At 43.4% G+C, this 19,171-nt stretch overlaps 1 protein-coding gene and 1 long non-coding RNA gene across 13 annotated transcripts in view; one reads left to right on the forward strand and one right to left on the reverse strand.

Annotated features, from left to right (window-relative positions):
* The window catches only part of LOC127002446 (titin-like), an 11,517-nt gene extending 5,585 nt beyond the window's left edge, over nt 1-5,932 (reverse strand). For 6 of the 12 annotated variants that reach the window (XM_050868427.1, XM_050868426.1, XM_050868425.1 and 3 more), the window contains exons 1-2: nt 4,077-5,932; nt 3,594-3,623 (exon numbers count right to left, since the gene is read on the reverse strand). In XM_050868427.1, coding sequence (XP_050724384.1) covers nt 3,594-3,623; nt 4,077-5,906 — 1,860 coding nt within the window. In that variant the 5' untranslated portion in view covers nt 5,907-5,932. Of the gene's footprint in view, nt 1-3,128; nt 3,624-4,076 lie in introns of all 12 variants that reach the window. The other 6 variants (XM_050868420.1, XM_050868422.1, XM_050868418.1 and 3 more) reach the window with 2 other exon arrangements.
* LOC127002447 (uncharacterized) lies at nt 309-5,280 on the forward strand. The gene is made up of 3 exons (XR_007756239.1): nt 309-917; nt 4,871-5,011; nt 5,171-5,280. It is a non-coding gene; the product is annotated as an uncharacterized LOC127002447 (long non-coding RNA).
* Nucleotides 5,933-19,171: the final 13,239 nt, after the last annotated feature.

A 19,171-nucleotide genomic window follows, 5' to 3' on the forward strand; every position in this document is an offset into this window, starting at 1 on the left:
TTCTCCTCTGCCACGAGAGGAAGTTCTGCTTGCTCCTTAGAGACACTTACGATCTCCTGTGTCACCGAAGGGGCAGCCTGCTCAACAACCTTCTCCTTTGTCACAACGGGGAGTTTTTCTTCCGTCACCGAGGGCACAACATTTTCAATAACTTTCTCTTCTTTAACAACGTGGACTTTTCCTTCGGTCACCGTAGGGGGAATCTTTTCAGCAACGGTCTGATTTGTCACAACGGGTACTTTTTCTGCTACCACCGAAGGTAACAGGTTCAACAACTCGAGTCACAACAGGTCTTTCCTTCTCCACCGAGGGCACATCCTTTCTAACAACCTTCGCCGGCGTCACAGCAGGGACTGTCTTTTCAACGACAGCATTTGTTTCTTCAGCCTTTGCTTTTTCTTCCTTCATCTTGTTTTTCACGTCATCAACTTGGTGTTTCAAGTCTTCAATTGTTTCATTAAGATGTTTTTCGTTACGAACCTCTTTGATGTCGCTATTACACACATTCTTTTGGACTTCTTTTTGAATTACAGTTTCCTTCTCGACATCTTTTCCATCACTCTTCTCTGTAATATTCTTCTTCTCCACAGATGTCACTTTCGTGCTTTCCTGTGAAGGTAGAAGTTCTTCTTTCTCTTTCACAACAACTTCATTCGTTATATTGCTGGCCAGAATCTCCTTTCTTTGCTCTGTTCGTTCTGCCTTCTCTGTAACATTCCTCTCCTCCACAGATGTCACTTTCGTGCTTTCCTGTGAAGGTAGAAGTTCTTCTTTCTCTTTCACAACAACTTCATTCGTTATATTGCTGGGCAGAATCTCCTTTCTTTGCTCTGTTCGTTCTGCCTTCTGAAGTCCATCATCCTTCTCTGTAATGTTCCTCTCCTCCACAGATGTCACATTAGTGCTTTCCTGTGAAGGTATAAGTTCTTCTTTCTCTTTCACAACATCATTCGTTATATTGCTGGGCAGAATCTCCTTTCTTTGCTCTGTTCGTTTTGATTCGGTTTTGTTTTTACCTTTGTCGTCCGACCCTACTTTTGGAACGATAAGATTTGCGTCTTTATCGTCCTTCGGCTTTTCTTCAGTTCTATTGGTAAGAGGCTGTACTATTAATTCCTTCTTAATAACAACTTCCTGCTTTATTTCATTACCCTCTTCGTCCATTACCTTTCTAATGTCCACCGTTTGTGCAATGCTCCTGTTGTCTGGAGTCTGTACCGTCACTGTTTCACTCTCGGTCACAGATTTTTCACCCCGTTGTTTACCGTCCTCATCTACATCAGTCGTGGTTTCCGAAGTCTTTGATACAGTTCCGTTGGGTTTTACGTCAGTTTCCGTCGTCTTCTCAAGAACTGTCTTTTTTCCGGTTTCTTGCCCCGTTTCATCGGTATTATTAAAGACTTTCCGTTCTATGGCCTTAACGGTTTCGGTAGAGGCTATTTCTGAGGTTGTCTTCATTGTATCAGTCATCTTCGGTGATTCTTTTAGTCGCCCCTCGTACAGAGATCTGTACTCTTCCAGAGCGGCAATCACCTGTGCCACACAAGAAAACCCCACCTCAGGGAGCCCCTGCAGCCCCGGGACCCCGGAGCTCTCCACCTGCTGCCCGGCCACCAGCACTGTGACGATCGTTGCAACAAAGAAAAGGTTCATGATTGCTGAAGGAAAGTTTATAAAATTAAGAAGAGTTACGGTTTTGTCACAGAAAACCAAACTGGGATTGAAAACAGAATGGCCTCCGGAACACAGACCGGGCATGGAAAATAATTATCTCGGGTCTTCCTCCGTTATAGGAACACACACGACGGCGAGAAATTGGGAAGTAAAGTCTGGTGTGTGTGTGTGTGTGTGTGTGTGTGTGTGTGTGTGTGTGTGTGGCCAAGAAAGTAAAAAGAATGACATACGAAGAGAAAAGGAAAAATATATTCAATCACAGAACATTCAATACCAAGATATCGATATTCTCTAAGCACGACCCAAAAAGAAAAAATAAGAAGAAACAAGAAAACAAGACTAGAAAACGAGAAAATAAGAAAAGAAAAGAAGGAGGAGGAGGAGGAGGAATCGTTAGGTTTGAAGAGATAAGCATAGAATGAAAAAAGCTAATGTCTCGTCCTCTCTCTCTCTCTCTCTCTCTCTCTCTCTCTCTCTCTCTCTCTCTCTCTCTCTCTCTCTCTCTCTCTCTCTCTCTCTCTCTCTCTCTCTCTCTCTCTCTCTCTCTCTCTCTCTCTTCCATCTATATTGCTCTCAATGTCTTAGTTACTTGATTCTTCCTTTTCTCTCTCTCTCTCTCTCTCTCTCTCTCTCTCTCTCTCTCTCTCTCTCTCTCTCTCTCTCTCTCTCTCTCTCTCTCTCTCTCTCTCTCTCTCTCTCTCTCTCTCTCTCTCTCTCTCTCTCTCTCTCTCTCTCTCTCTCTCTCTCTCTCTCTCTCTCTCTCTCTCTCTCTCTCTCTCTCTCTCTCTCTCTCTCTCTCTCTCTCTTCCATCTATATTGCTCTCAATGTCTTAGTTACTTCTTCCTTTTCTCTCTCTCTCTCTCTCTCTCTCTCTCTCTCTCTCTCTCTCTCTCTCTCTCTCTCTCTCTCTCTCTCTCTCTCTCTCTCTCTCTCTCTCTCTCTCTCTCACACACATTCCTCTCTTTCATCGTTCTCTCTCCTTTCCTCCTCTTCGTGCTTCTCCTTCTCCTCCTCCTCCTTTATTTAATATTACTCTTATTTATATTATTATTTTCTTATTTCTTTCTTATCTTAAATCGTTCTCTTCCCCCCCCCCCCCCACCTCCTCGTCCTCCTCCTTCTCCTCCTATCTCAAAAAGAGTTGATTGAGTCAGTTGGAAAGAGCTTACACCGGGTTTCCATAGGGACGCAAAGTGTAAGTGTTTATACTACAATGTTCACCATAGTAAGATAGATAGATAAGAAAAGACAAGAAAATATGGAACACTTTCTTAGGGATTTAGTTTTCGGATCCCATCGCAAGCAGCTGGGTGTTGAGGGGACATTTTGGTGGTGGTGGCTGTCGGTTTGGTGGAGAGTGGCAGCCTGTTCCCTCACACTGGTAACAGCTTCTGCTGCTACTGTCCCCCCTGTCTTGTGTCGCTTGTAATTCTTCCCGGACGGCGCGGGCAACCTTCTTCATTATTCTTTTCAGTAGTTTCTTCGCCACTTTTCCATTCCTTCTTGTGTTGGCGTCCTTGTCCATCACGGGTGTGATCGAGACTGTCTGTTCGCGGACTATTCTCTCTTGTATGGTGATGATAAACTTCAATTCAGTTTCGTCCGTTTCTTCATCTCCAGTAACTTGATTTTCCTGATTTTCTGTAGCATCTTCGTAAGAAACAACCTTCCGTTGATTGACAACTTTTTCTTCTGTTACGGAAGGAGTAATCTTTTCAATAACTGTCTCATTTCTCACAGCGGGAACCTTTTCCTCTGTTACAACAGGGACTTCTTCTTTCTCTTTAGAAACAGTGACAATCTCTTCTGTAACCGAAGGGGCAGCCTGTTCAGTAACCTTCTTTTTTATCACAACGGGAACTTTTCCTTCTGTCGCCGTAGGGGCAGCCTGTTCAATACCCCTTTCTTGTGGGGCAACCCTTTCAATAACCCTTTCTTGTGGGGCATTCTGTTCAATAACCATTTCTTGTGGGACATTCTGTTCAACAACCCTTTCTTGTGGGGCATTCTGTTCAATAACCCCTTCTTGTGGGGCATTCTGTTCAATAACCCTTTCTTGTGGGGCATTCTGTTCAATAACCCTTTCTTGTGGGGCATTCTGTTCAATAACCCTTTCTTGTGAGGCATTCTGTTCAATAACCCTTTCTTGTGGGACATTCTGTTCAATAACCCTTTCTTGTGGGGCATTCTGTTCAATAACCCTTTCTTGTGGGGCATTCTGTTCAATAACCCTTTCTTGTGGGGCATTCTGTTCAATAACCCTTTCTTGTGGGGCATTCTGTTCAATAACCCTTTCTTGTGAGGCATTCTGTTCAATAACACTTTCTTGTGTCACAACAGGAACTTTTTCTTCTGTCGCTTTAGGGGCGGCCTGTTCAATAGCCCTTTCTTGTGGGACAACCCTTTCAATAACCCTTTCTTGTGGGACATTCTGCTCAGTAACCCTTTCTTGTGTCACATCAGGAACTTTTTCTTCTGTCGGCGAAGGGACAACTTTTTCTACAACCTCCTGTTGAGGGACTACCGGGACTTTTCCTTCTGTCACCGAGGGGATAATCTTTTCAATAACCTTCTTCTCCTCTGCCACGAGAGGAAGTTCTGCTTGCTCCTTAGAGACACTTACGATCTCCTGTGTCACCGAAGGGGCAGCCTGCTCAACAACCTTCTCCTTTGTCACAACGGGGAGTTTTTCTTCCGTCACCGAGGGCACAACCTTTTCAATAACTTTCTCTTCTTTAACAACATGGACTTTTCCTTCGGTCACCGTAGGGGGAATCTTTTCAGCAACGGTCTGATTTGTCACAACGGGGACTTTTTCTGCTACCACCGAAGGGGTAACGGGTTCAACAACTCGAGTCACAACGGAGTCTTTTCCTTCTCCCACCGAGGGCACATCCTTTCTAACAACCTTCGCCGGCGTCACAGCAGGGACTGTCTTTTCAACGACAGCATTTGTTTCTTCAGCCTTTGCTTTTTCTTCCTTCATCTTGTTTTTCACGTCATCAACTTGGTGTTTCAAGTCTTCAATTGTTTCATTAAGATGTTTTTCGTTACGAACCTCTTTGATGTCGCTATTACACACATTCTTTTGGACTTCTTTTTGAATTACAGTTTCCTTCTCGACATCTTTTCCATCACTCTTCTCTGTAATATTCTTCTTCTCCACAGATGTCACTTTCGTGCTTTCCTGTGAAGGTAGAAGTTCTTCTTTCTCTTTCACAACAACTTCATTCGTTATATTGCTGGCCAGAATCTCCTTTCTTTGCTCTGTTCGTTCTGCCTTCTCTGTAACATTCCTCTCCTCCACAGATGTCACATTAGTGCTTTCCTGTGAAGGTAGAAGTTCTTCTTTCTCTTTCACAACAACTTCATTCGTTATATTGCTGGCCAGAATCTCCTTTCTTTGTTCTGTTCGTTCTGCCTTCTCAAGTCCATCATCCTTCTCTGTAACATTCCTCTCCTTCACAGATGTCACATTAGTGCTTTCCTGTGAAGGTAGAAGTTCTTCTTTCTCTTTCACAACATCATTCGTTATATTGCTGGGCAGATTCTCCTTTATTTGCTCTGTTCGTTTTGATTCGGTTTTGTTTTTAGCTTTGTCGTCCGCCCCTACTTTTGGAACGATAAGATTTGCGTCTTTATCGTCCTTCAGCTTTTCTTCAGTTGTATTGGTAAGAGGCTGTACTATTAATTCCTTCTTGATAACAACTTCCTCCTTTATTTCATTACCCTCTTCGTCCATTACCTTTCTAACGTCCACCGTTTGTGCAATGCTCCCGTTGTCTGTAGTCTGTACCGTCACTGTTTCACTCTCGGTCACAGATTTTTCACCCCGTTGTTTACCGTCCTCATCTACATCAGTCGTGGTTTCCGAAGTCTTTGATACAGTTCCGTTGGGTTTTACGTCAGTTTCCGTCGTCTTCTCAACAACTGTCTTTTTTCCGGTTTCTTGCCCTGTTTCATCGGTATTATTAAAGACTTTCCTTTCTATGGTCTTGGCGGTGTCAGTAGAGGCTATTTCTGAGGCTGTTTTCATTGGATCAGTAATCTTCGGTGATCCTTTAAGTAACCCCTTGTAAAGAATCCGGTATTCTTCCAGGGCGGCGATAACCTCTGCCACACAAGAGGGCCCCACCTCAGGGAGCCCCTGCAGACCCGGTAACCCGGAGCTCTCCACCTGAGCCCCGGCCACCACCACCATGAAGACGGTCCCAACAAAGAAGAAGTTCATAATTGTTTACTGAAAGTTTATGAAATTAAGAAGACTTACGGTTTTGTCACAGAAAACCAAACTGGGATTGAAAACAGAATGGCCTCCGGAACACAGACCGGGCATGGAAAATAATTCTCTCGGGTCTTCCTCCGACACACGACGGCGAGAAATTGGGAAGTAAAGTCTGGTGTGTGTGTGTGTGTGTGTGGCCAAGAAAGTAAAAAGAATGACATAAGAAGAGAAAAGGAAAAATATATTCAATCACAGAACATTCAATAACAAGATATCTATATTCTCTAAGCACGACCCAAAAAGTAAAAATAAGAAGAAACAAGAAAACAAGACTAGAAAACGAGAAAATAAGAAAAGAAAAGAAGGAGGAGGAGGAGGAGGAATCGTTAGGTTTGATGAGATAACCATAGAATGAAAAAAGCTAATGTCTCGTCCTCTCTCTCTCTCTCTCTCTCTCTCTCCTCCATCTATATTGATCTCACTGTCTTAGTTACTTGATTCTTCCTCTCTCTCTCTCTCTCTCTCTCTCTCTCTCTCTCTCTCTCTCTTCCACCCACATTCATCTCTTTCATCGTTCTCTTTCCTTTCCTCCTCTTCGTGCCTCTCCTCCTCCTCCTCCTCCTTTATTTAATATTACTCTTATTCATATTATTATTTTCTTATTTCTTTCTTATTTTAAATCGTTCGCTCGATATTCTTCGATTGCGGCAATAACCTCTGCCGCACAAGAGAATCCAGCCTCAGGGAGCCCGTGCAGCCCCGGGACCTCCGAGCTCTCCACCTGAGCCCCGGCGACCAGCACTATGAAGACGGTCCCAACAAAGAACAGGTTCATAATTGTTTACTGAAAGTTTATGAAATTAAGAAGATTTACGGTTTTGTCACAGAAAACCAAACTGGGATTGAAAACAGAATGGCCTCCGGAACACAGACCGGGCATGGAAAATAATCCTCTCGGGTCTTCCTCCGTTATAGGAACACACACGAAGGCGAGAAATTGGGAAGTAAAGTCTGGTGTGTGTGTGTATGTGTGTGTGTGTGTGTGTGTGTGTGTGTGTGTGTGTCTGAAACATCGGAGGAAGACTGAGACTAGAGGCTGGGTAGAATACCTGTAGAAAGGAAGGAAAGAGGTGATATGTCCTCAAAGTGTACGGGAGGGTGACAACTCTTGGATAGACTACCCAAAGAAAGGAAAAAAAAAAAGGTAATTGTCCGAAGAGAAAGGAAGAAGTCCCTTTTAGTCGCCTTTTACGACACGTAGGGAATACGGTGGCAGAGGAGGAGGAGGAGGAGGAGGAGAAGGAGGAGGAAGAGGAGGAGGAGGAGGAGGAGGAGGGAAGATAATGACACTGAACAACAATATTAACCTTTTTTATATTTACATCATTATTTATCTTCTTCGTAGTTCCTGACCTGTCACCTCTAACACACACACACACACACACACACACACACACACACGCACACACAAAGAGAGGGAGAGGGAGAGAGAGAGAAGGAAAGGTTAACGATATAGCATTTCCTGGGATAAACGAGGAAGCGAGCTAAACAAAGACGGATAAAAATACATAGAATAATGGAACGTGATAAAAATGGGATGAATGAATGAAGGATTACGAGCCAGATTAAATCACTGCCGAGCATCAATATAGCGAGAGAGAGAGAGAGAGAGAGAGAAACGTATGTGTGCTTATATGTATGAATGCGAATGTATGTTTGTCTATATATGAATGCTCGTCAATGTATGTATGTGTGTGCGTATGCGTGTGTGTGTGTGTGTGTGTGTGTGTGTGTGTGTCATCGTGCACCCAATATATTCATTTCAATGCTTTCAATCAAATGCCGAGAGCGGCGCCCATAATAGAGAGCCTTTCATCAGGGTCCATCCACGACAGCAATTAGCGAAGACCCACGAGGGACTGAGGACCACATTATACACCTGGGCTAAAGGGACGCACCGGGGGAGACAGGTAGAGGGAGGGACGGTCAGGAGGGGAGACGGAGAGGGCAACAAAAGGGAGATGAAGAGGGGGAGGGAAGGGAAGGGTAGGGAAAGAATACAGGCTTGGGGTGGGTGGAAGACGGAGCAGGCGGCAAGAGGGAGGGGATGTGATGGGAGACACTGCGGTAGACAGGTAGAGGGGAGGGAGGGTAAGGGGTGGAGGATGGAGACAAAGAGAGTGAGAAGAGGTAGAAGGAGGGATGGGAAGGGAGAGTGAAGAGTAGGGAAAGAACACAGGTGAGAGGGTGCGATGACAGGGAGGCAGCCAAAGAGAAGATATAAATAGAAGAACGAAGGGAAATGGAGTAAAGGGAAATAAGAGAAGGGAGAGGACAGAAGCAGAAATGGTAGACAGGGTTGGCAAGGAAGACGATGAGAGGCAAAAAATAAAAAAGAAGTATAGAGAAGGGAAAGGAGTAAAATGGAAGAAGAAATGGAAGAGTAGGGGAGGAAAGGGACGGGACATAAACAGAAATGGTAGACAGGGTTGGCAAGGAAGACGACGAGAGGCAAAAAAATCAATAAACGAAGGATAGAGAAGGGAAAGGAGTAAGGGACAAGAAAGTTAAGGAAGGGAAGGTAGAAAAAAATCACAAAAATGGAATGGAAACTTAAGAAAATAATTGCCATGGAAGAAAGAGGAAGGAAAGTGGATGGAAGTGAGAGAAATACAATGAAACGAAAGGGGGAGGATAGAAGAGGATGAGACATGATGGAAAGTAAAGTACGGAGATGAAAAGGAAAAGGACAGGAAAAAAAGGAATGATGAACCGATTTAAGCTAAGTGAGAGGCAGTAAAAAAAAAAAAAGGAAAACTAGATGCGAAGAGGTGGAATTAGAGAACTGGAATGAGGATGACCAGAGGGAAGTAGAGCGAAGAGAAGGAAAACAAATATAATACCAATAAAATAAAATAAATAAAATGGAAGGTTACATGGATGAGAGCCTATGGACGCAATGAAAACGAGGAAGATAGGAGCAGGAGGGAGCGGGATATGAAGGAATCCGGCGACTGGGAAATATCGAAGTGAAAGCTGAGAGGTAATGCAGCGAGGGAGAGGAAAATAAAGGAAGGGGAACGAACGAGAGGGCGATGATAGAGGAGAGGGCTGAAACGATGCTGAGAGGGAAGAGGGAACAAAAGGAGAGGAAGAATGTGCATGATACGAAAGAAAATACATGGAGGTTAAACTTTTACTCAGAGATAGATACAAGTAGAGAGATAAACGTAAATGGATAAAGAATTAGAGACTATTGATATATAAAAATGATCTGTAAGAAATAAGTTGTGGAAAAAGATCGCCATTTCCTTTTGTTCATCTGATTTCGATTCTCTTTTTTTCTTTTTCATTTTTTATATGAACCCGTGAAGGAAGATTTAGGTACCAGAAAGAAGGCTTGTGAAGTAAATAGATCGAAGAAAATATGTTACCTCTTATAAAGGAAGCTAGAATTTATTTGATATGAAAGGTTAAGAAGTCTTCAGGAGAATGCATTACAGTTTGTTTTGATATTTTACGAGTATGTGATATATTTGCGTGTTTCCTACCTCCCATTCTCTCTTTTTATCATCGTCTTTCACTTCTTCCTTCTTCCCCTTCCTCCTTCTCCATCATCATCTTTTTTCCTTCTCCTCCTCCTACTCCTTCCCCTCCTTTCCATTCTCTTCCCATCCTCACACCGTTTCTACTTCCCATTATCTCTTTTTATCATCCTCTTTCACTTCCTCCTTCTTCCCCTTCCTCCTTCTCCATCATCATCTTTTTTCCTTCTCCTCCTCCTACTCCTTCCCCTCCTTTTCATCACCTTCCCATCCTTACGTCTCCTTCACTCTTTTTTTTCCTTCTTCTTCCTCTCTTTCTCCTTCATCATCATCTTTTTCCTCCTCCTCCTTCCCCTCCTCTTCATCACCTTCTCATCCTAACGTCTCCTTCAACACACCTTTCTCCTCCACTCTTTCTCTTCGCTACACTTCTCCTCCGCCCTCGTCAATAATTAAGAAGACGCCGAGGGGTTTCGTAACAAGCCCCGCCACATCCTCCCCTCCTCTCCTCTGCCCCCTTCCCACCTCACCTCTCCTATTTTCCTCCCCCGCCTCCTCATCTTCCCAGGCTCCCTCCCCCTCTCCCCTCACCCAATTCCTCCCCCCCTCTCCCCCCCTCCCGCAATGCATCAACCATCATCAATCCATCTTCCCCCTTTCCTTTCCTTCCTCCTTCGTTTCCTGCTCCTCTTTGCTTCTTTCCTTTTCTTCCCTCCTACGTTATGCGCCTATTCAAGCTGATTTTTCACATCCATTTATTAACTTATCCAATTTTTTTCACTATTTTCTATGTTATTTTCTTTATTACTACCTGATTTTTTTTATAATTCAATTGTCTTCGCTTTTTACATCTAACATTTGCTTCCTCTCTTATTGTTTACGTGCTGACTAATTTACTTACTCCAATATTTTCATTTATGTTCTTACTGCTCTCAATGTTGTTTATTTTTCAGTATTTTTTTTTCATATATCTGTCTTCTCATTCCTCCATCTAACATCCACTTACTCCTCCTTCTACATTCCTACTTATTTAACTACTATCTTACTTTCTTTTTGCTAGCTTTTTTTTCTATACTTTTCATGTCCTTCCTATTCTTATACTTGCTTTTGTCATCCCCTACTTAGGTTACTTTAAAGCATGTCCTGTTTGCTGGTATCGCTATGGTCTTAAGTAACCCATCTATTATTTATATTCATACAAGTTCTTTATTTTTCGATCTCATGATTTTAAAGCCTTCCTAACTCCTTGCTACTCGTCATTAATTTTACTTTCTTTGTACAATTCTAAAATCCGTTTCCTCAATTAAATTCTTTCCCATCCATTACATTTTAGTCATATTTTCACCTCCGTTGCCTTAGGTTATTCCTCCCTTTTATCAGAGTTCGTTGTATTTCCTCCCTTCCATACCATTCTTTCCCTTCCGGTCGCTTCCCACTCTCAGTTCTATTCTACCTTTTCGCAGCCCTAACCCTTTTATTTAGTATCTCCTCACCACGGCCAGTCTTCCGCGCCTCACCTTCGCTCTCTCCCTTTGTTGTCTGCCCCATTTCATTACACCAAACAGCACTTACAGCTCCGGAAGGGTACTGTTGAATGTGTGTGTGTGTGTGTGTGTGTGTGTGTGTGTGTGTGTGTGTGTGTGTGTGTTAATTACCCTTCGCGATGCGGGTTGGTAAGAGAGCAACGACCCGTCACTGCACGCACACACACACACACACAAACACAAACACACACACACACACACACACACACAATTAGAGGTCCCCCTTACATCCATCCCCATACGAGAAAGAAAACGAAAAAGTCAACCAGAAAAAAACACATCAAAGCTAAAACTCTTCAGGGCAAATATATATCCAAGAAAAAATGTTGACATAAAACCACAATCATTAGAAAAATTATATTCGTTGAAGGGAGCAGAGAAGGGACGTGGTGGGATAGGAGGAGGAATGAGCCAATATCCTTCCTCTTCCCCCTCCTCTTCCTCCTCCTCCACCTCCTCTAGGGGTACCGAAATGACCCGCTTAACAACCTGTGATCTGGGCCATTAAAGGGAAAGTCTCAGAGGAGGAGGAGGAGGAGGAGGAGGATAAAGAGGAGGAGGAGGAGGAGGAAGATTAAAAAAAGAAGGTATAAGGAAGTAGTTCAAGTATTGGAGACAACAACGAATGGAGGAAATACTGTGAAAACCAACGAGAGAGAGAGAGAGAGAGAGAGAGAGAGAAAATTACAGAAAGAGAGAGAGAGAATGATGAATATAGATTGAAGGAGTGAATAAATGAATGAACAAAGGAATGAAAGAATTAAGGCATAGGAACGAAGGGAGGAGAAAGAAATACATGAGAGAGATTAAGGAATGCGTGAATGAATGAATGAATAAAAACCAAAATCCAGTGAGTAGCGGGCTTTTTTTTCATATTTGTTTCCTTTTTTTATGCCCTTGAACTGACTCCTTTGCTGTAAAAAAAAAAAGTACGCAAATTAAGATAAAAGACTGATAAATATAATAGACTAATCAAAACAACTTAAGGAAACATGATTGCATCCTTAAGCTTAACCCTTCCTCCCGGCCCCTCCTCCCCCCTACCCCCAACACACACGGAGATGACAAGACCTTCCTAGAGTCAAAGAAACCAGACTAGAGACCAACCTTCAACAGAACCCCCCCCATCCCTTCCTTATCCACAACCGCATTCCTCCACCACAGCCACCAGCCCCTTTCCCATCACAATAAAACACTACTCGCCCGTTACCCATCCCAGCCTCCTCCCCCTACATAGGTATTAGCAGCTATCCCATCACCCATGTACCCCAAAGTCATCCATTAGTCCCCTACACTCCCACTCAGCCTTAAGCACATCCCCCCACACTTCCCCCACCCCATCTCACCCCACAGGCACATATGAGCATTCACCACCGTCAGCCCTTCGCCAGACACGACAGGAAAAGAGTCTCCCATTCCTCTGCCCGGCAACCACACATGTTCACGACCAAACAGCCCCCTTCCTCTTCTTTATCCCCATTCTCACCCCCTTCTCGTCTCCCCTCTTCTCCTTCCCTTCTACATACAAACAATGACCCCTCCCTCTCCTCTGTCACTAATATCTCCCATACTTCTCCTTCTTCCCTCCCTCTACACCCCCCCACTCTTCTCACTTCCCCTTCTGCACACCGACAAAGACGCCCACTTCTTCCTTCCACTCCCTCCTCGCCTTCGTTACCAATGCCTTCCTCAAACTCCCCCCTCCCCCCCGCCGCCCCGACTTCCTCCCACACCTGCTTCAGACAGTGAGGGATCGAGGCCAGGGACAACTCGCGTAAATTTATCGTCCCGTCGTTGAAGGCGCGAGCGTTTTGCGTTGACTCCCTCGTTGTGTCGCTTGCACGGATACACGATTACTTTTGTGTGTGTGTATGTGTGTGTGTGTGTGTGTGTGTGTGTGCTAATACTGCTCATACACCATACATATCGTCATTCACTACTTCCCATACACATGACTTAATTTACCCCTGCCAACACACATGACTATTTACCACTGTCACTATATAACATTTCATTCGCCGCTGTCAATTCACATAACCTCATTTACCATCACCAACATAGACAACTCCATCTACCTGGTCCACGCACACAACCTTCAATTAACTCACCTCTACAGCGTACACTTCATTATCCGCTGATATTAATTCACCTCAGAGCAAATTCCAATCAGGCATCACCCGCCCTCTATGTTTCTTGGGGACCTTGTAGTATACCTCTGTCTGCACCCCATCAGTAGCGTTAAAAGATGTAGATTGTCAACAGGAAGGAGGTGGAGGAGGAGGACGAGGAAGACGGGGTGGGGGAGGGCACGACGTAACCTTTAGGGACACCCACACACACACACACACACACACACACACACACACACACACACACGGACGCTACATAATGGATCTTCGCGCGAGGAAAATTAATTATCGACAATTCCGTGTAGGTTAGTCTCGAGGCATTTGTCGTCATTATTCTAAAAGGCTTGGGGAGCGGCGGCGATGGTATTTCTCCATAACACACACACATGATCTCTCTCTCTCTCTCTCTCTCTCTCTCTCTCTCTCTCTCTCTCTCTCTCTCTCTCTCTCTCTCTCTCTCTCTCTCTCTCTCTCTCTCTCTCTCGCTCTCTCTCTCTCTCGCTCTCGCTCTCTCGCTCTCTCGCTCTCTCGCTCTCTCGCTCTCTCGCTCTCGCTCTCTCGCTCTCCATTTTTATATATGGTCACTGTTTTGAGGTTTAAGTTCAGAGAGAAAAAGAGACGAATGCAGAAGGACATTAAAAGTTCAGAGTCGGTAAATATTAGAAAGTTTGAAAGGTTAAGAGCATGAAAAGAATATAGAGAAGTAAAAGGAGGAGGAGAAAGTTGAGGGAGGAGGACGAGGAGGATGAGCAGGAGGTGGAGAAAGAGGAGAATAAAACGGAGGGGAAAGATGAATAAGTAATGGAAAAGGAAGAAGTTAAGAATGAGAATTTTTTACAAACTTTGCGAAGTGGCGTTTAATCCTTCGTATAAGGTAACAGGGGAGGAGAGAGAGAGAAGAGAGAGAGAGAGAGAGAGAGAGAGAGAAACAATTTAGATTTATTTTTTAGATAAGCCATTTCCTAGGAATTTATGCGTTTCCCTTTAAACTTTTCTATCCTAAAATATCCATACCTTTCGAGTCCTTTCTTTCCTCACCTGCATTCTGAAGTAACACCTTTCACTTTTCTTATACATAAACCCCCCCCCCTTCCCCCTCCAACACCCCCCGGGGAGTCAGTTGCTATGTAAATAAAAAAAATTGAAAAGGAAAATTTTGAAGCAGGGAAAAGGAAAATGAGAGTTATGATTTAGTAGCAATAGAATCAGGAGGGAGGAATAGAGATAAAGAGAGAGGAGGGGGAGACAAGGGGAGAGAAGATAGGAAAATAAAGTAGAAGGGGAAAGAACGAAGAGGAAAGATATGAAAGCAAAATAATGTTGGGATAAGGAGATGCAGAAGGTCGAAGAAAAATATATATAAAAATAGGAAAGGGAAGTGGGAACGGCAATGTTGGGATGATGGAGGAAGGGAGAGAATATGAAAAAAAAGTAGAGAGAGAAACTGCAAAATACAAGGGAATGATAAGAGGTGAAAGAAGGGAGATGATAAAAACGTAGAGATAGGAACTACAAAACACAAGGGAATGATGAGACAAGAGATGAAAGAAAGGAGAGGATAAAAAAAAGTAGAGAGAGAAACTGCAAAATAAAATAGAATGATGAGATAAGAGATGAAAGAAGGGAGAGAGAATAAAAAAAAGTAGAGAGGAACAGCAAAACACGAGGGAATGATGAGATAAGAGGTGAAAGAAAGGAAGAGAGGATAAAAAAAAAGTAGAGAGGAACTGCAAAACACGAGGGAATGATGAGATAAGAGATGAAAGAAGGGAAGAGGATAAGAAAAAGTAGAGAGGAACGGCAAAACACGAGGGAATGATGAGATAAGAGGTGAAAGAAAGGAAGAGGATAAGAAAAAAAGTAGAGAGGAACTGCAAAACACAAGAGAATGATGAGATAATAGATAAGAGAAAAGAGTAACAAGGAGAGATGATAGAGGATGGGAGGGAATGGTACGATAAGAGTAAGAAGATAAGGAAAGAGGAGTAGCGAGTGATAACAGAGTAGGACAGAGATAAAGTTAAACAGAATTAGACAAGAAGGAATCAGGGAAAAAAGAATTACCTGGAATGAGTGACGAGGAAAAGACTAAACACTAAAGATCACGAGGGGCAAAGACAGGCCTAAAAGATGACCCTCCCAACGGAATCAAAATGTGGACTCGCCCCTTCAAAGGCCGGAAGATTGCAGATGTAAACAGTTTTTGACAGGAAGGGCGGGAGGAGCGAGGAAGAGTGAGGAGTGAGAGGGGCGAGAGTGACAGAGGAGGGAACGAGGGAAGAGAAAGAGCGTGAGAAGAGATTGACAGAGGATGGAAGGAGGTTGAGGAGGGAAGGAAGAAAGAAGAGTGAGAAGAGAGAGAAGAGATTGAAAATGGGAGGAAGGACGCTGAGGAGAAGGAGGAAAGAAGGAAGGATGCTGAAGGTGAAGGAGGGAAAGAAGGAAGCGAATGGAGGAAGGAAGGGAAGGAGGCTGAGAAGGGAAGGAGGGAAAGAAGAAAGTGACGAATGGAGGAACGAACGAAGGAGAGAAGGGAAGAAGGAAGAAAGAAAACAAGAGAGAGAGATTGAAAGAGAAACGAAGGTAGGAAGCTGAGGCGGGAGAGCAAAAAGAGAGATGGAGAGAGGAGGGAGAGAAGAAAGGAGATGAAAGGTTATATGGGTGAAGGAGGAAGAGGAAGGAGGCTGAGGAGGGACCAAAGAGAGAAGGGAGAGAAGGTTGCATATGTGAAAGGAGGAGAGGAAGGATATGAAACTTGAAGCGAGTGTTAAGATGAGAAGGGAGGCTTAGAGGAAGGAGAGGGAGGTCTATTCAGGGCAGGGAGGCGGAAAGAAAAGGAGAACTAGAGGGATGATGAGATGAAGATACAGAATGAGAGGAAGAAGGAGAGGAGCAGAAGAGAGAGAAGAGAGAGAAGAAGGAGATGATGACGAGATAGGAGGAAAGGAAGAAAAGTAGGATAAAACAGAAGAGAAGGAAGATGAAGGAGGCGTGAAAGACGATGATGAGGGAAGACGGAAAAGGATCAAAGAAAAGAAGAGAAGAGAGATGAAGGAAGCGAGGGGCGAAATGAGGAGGAAGAAAGATGAGGCATCGAAAGAAGGTACTGGAGAGGGCAGAAAGAGAGGGAGAAAGAAGGAGGGAGAAGGAGGAGGAGAAGGAGGGAGGAGGAGGTATGGAGAATATTAAACTTGAATGAGGAAGTTGATATAGAGGAAAAAACTAGGTGAACACTGAATTGGCGTATTATCATTATCTCGAGGTTAAAAGACAAAGTAGAGTTACCCAAAGTTACTGCAAAATAATAGCTGGAACACAACATAGCTAATCAAATAAAAATGAGTGCATATATAATCCATTCAGCCATTATAGTTTCTCCCTCCTTGGTCACGCGCGCATCCCAAAGACTCATTAATCTTCCATCTTTCCTTTCCTTCCTTCCTATCTCCTCTTTTTTTTATCTCCTCCTCTTCCTCCATCCATTTGTATCTTGCCTCCCCCTTCCGCTCCTTCAGTTTTCTCTTCGTTTTTATCTTCCTTCCTTCCTTCCTTACTTTTTTCTGATTTTCTTCCTCGCTGACTTTCTGACTGTCCGTGTGTGTGCGTTTGTGTGTCTGTGTGTCTGTCTATCTGTCTGTCGTCTACCTGTCTGTCCATCTGTCAATCCTTATTCCCTTCCTTCCCCTACTAAAGTTATTCATATCCTTCTTCCCCTCTGCCTTCGCTCCCCTTCCCGTCCCTTCCTCCTTTCCTTCCTTCCTTCCCCTTCCTTCCTTTCTCACCCGCGGCCAGGAGAAGGAAGGAGAGAGAAGAGAGGGAAAGTGAAGGGACAGGTAAGGATGCTGGAGTATAACAAGTTACCTGTGCCATAACAACATCAAAAACAAAAATAAACAACAATAACAGAAGCACCAGAACAACAGGAACGAAGACAAATTTACAACATTAACAACAACAGTGACAGCGACAACAAACTCCGTGAGGATCTTGTTTACGTTCTTCTGAAGGCGAGAGACGAATTTGTTTACTTATTGTCCTCGAGGAAGCAGAGGCGGTGGCGAGCGAACAGGCACTGACGGATAAAGAGGAAGAGGAGGAAGAGGAGTAGTAATGGTAGAAGATAAAGAGGAAGAGGAAGAGGAACAAGAGGGGAGTAGTAAAGAAGGGCAAGAAGGAGACGCAGAATTATAAACAGGAATACAGAAGGAATCAATGAATGGGGCAGATTTGTGTTGTGTGTGTGTGTGTGTGTGTGTGTGTGTGTGTGTGTGTGTGTGTGTGTGTGTGTGTGTTTATGGGAGTGAAAGAGATGAAAGATGCAGGTTTAATTAAGAAAGGAAGAGAACATAAAAGAAAGAAGAGACGAGGAAAGAGACGCAAGGTGATAAACAGAAAATCAAAATGAAATATGAAAGGGATACAATAGTTTTTTTTCTTCTTCAGGGCGATAAGAAGTAAAGAAAAAGTTTAAAAAGGAAGATATGAATGACGAGCCAGGAGATGAAAAATATGACGCCGAGGTAAATGAAGGAGAATGATGGGAAGAAAAAAAAAAGGGGAGATAACGGAAGAAAAAGATGATGAAAGGGTGAATGAGGAGGGGAGAAAATAGCTGTCAGACTGTGCCGTTGAAATGATGAAGAACAAAAGAAAAGAACAGAGAAGTTAACGAAAAATAGGGGACGTATAGAAAGCCAACAAATGGAGTTGTCAAAATGGAGATATACCTGAGATTAAAACAAAACATATGGATGGAGAGAAATGTGGAAACGAAGAATAAAGAGATGAAAGAAGGAAGAGGAAGATGAAGAAGACTCATGAAAAAAAAAGTTATAAAACTTAGACGAAAAAGAAAGGAGAATAAAGTAAGAAGGAGAATATAGTGCCGAACAAAGTAAGGGATGAAGAGTAGAGAAAAGGAGGGATGGAAGTAAGAGAAGGAGGAAGAAAAGAAAGAAGTGGTTGATAGATATGTGAGTGGTGCGGATGTAACGAAGAAGAAGGAAGTGGAGAGTAATTGGAGGAGGATGGGAGAAGGGAGGAAGGGAGGAGCTGTGTCAAGGTATTGGAGCGGTGGGTAGATGTTTGAAGCCGTGTGGGTGTAACATGGGGAGGAGAGTGGAGGTTAGGTAAAGGCGAATAAGGAGAAGGGAAGGAGGACAGAGGAAAAGAGAAGGTATCAATCAATGTAGCAAAGTGATAGGTATATATATATGGTGTCGTGTGGGTGTAACGAGGGAGAAAGGAGCGCGGAGGAGGAAAATAGGGAGGGAGGGAGGAGAGAGAGAGAAGAGACATGTCAAGGTGTGAGCTTAGGGTGCCTGGCATGTGGGGGCGCCTCAGGCTGTTTGTCACTTACCTGTCAGGTGTACAGGTGAGGATGCCTAGCGGGGAAATGTATATCACCTCGCTCGACGGTAACTATTTCGTTTTGTTGGACGGCGAGTCACGCGAGGCACCACAACGACCTGCCTCCCTATCCCGCCACGCCCCGACACTTGCACGATGAACCTTACCTGGATAAATAGAAAAGGCTTTGTGGCAATCAGAACAAAAATACTTATACCAGATTCATTCCAATGTAGGATATGATAATGTGTAGTTGTATTGTAACCAGTTGCTATTTATAAATGAAGTATATACACCTATCAAACCTAGTGCAGTATAACATTATACAAAACTATTATACAAAACGTGTCACAGTGTATGAATAACATTGTGGCAATCTAAAATAAAAATCACTGTATCTACCCCGAAGCATTGTATAGAAAAGCTGAGTATTTTTATCCTGGGCGGTTTATAAATATGTATTTGAACCAAAGTAACAAGTTGCAATCTAAAAATGGAATTGGAAAACCGTTACAGTCCTTAAAACGAGCGGCGTCTTCTTAATCCTATGCAGTGAATATGATAAGTAAACATGTATGTATATTTTTTACTCTGAAAAATCTCTTTCAAACAACAACAACAAAAGAAAAAGAATGTCTTGCAATCTTGAAAAATCGCAATTTTCTTTAATATGAAAAAAAAATCTGGCTGACGGTATTTTGTTG

Source organism: Eriocheir sinensis, chromosome 23 (genome assembly GCF_024679095.1).
Source record: "Eriocheir sinensis breed Jianghai 21 chromosome 23, ASM2467909v1, whole genome shotgun sequence".
Lineage (NCBI taxonomy): Eukaryota > Metazoa > Arthropoda > Malacostraca > Decapoda > Varunidae > Eriocheir > Eriocheir sinensis.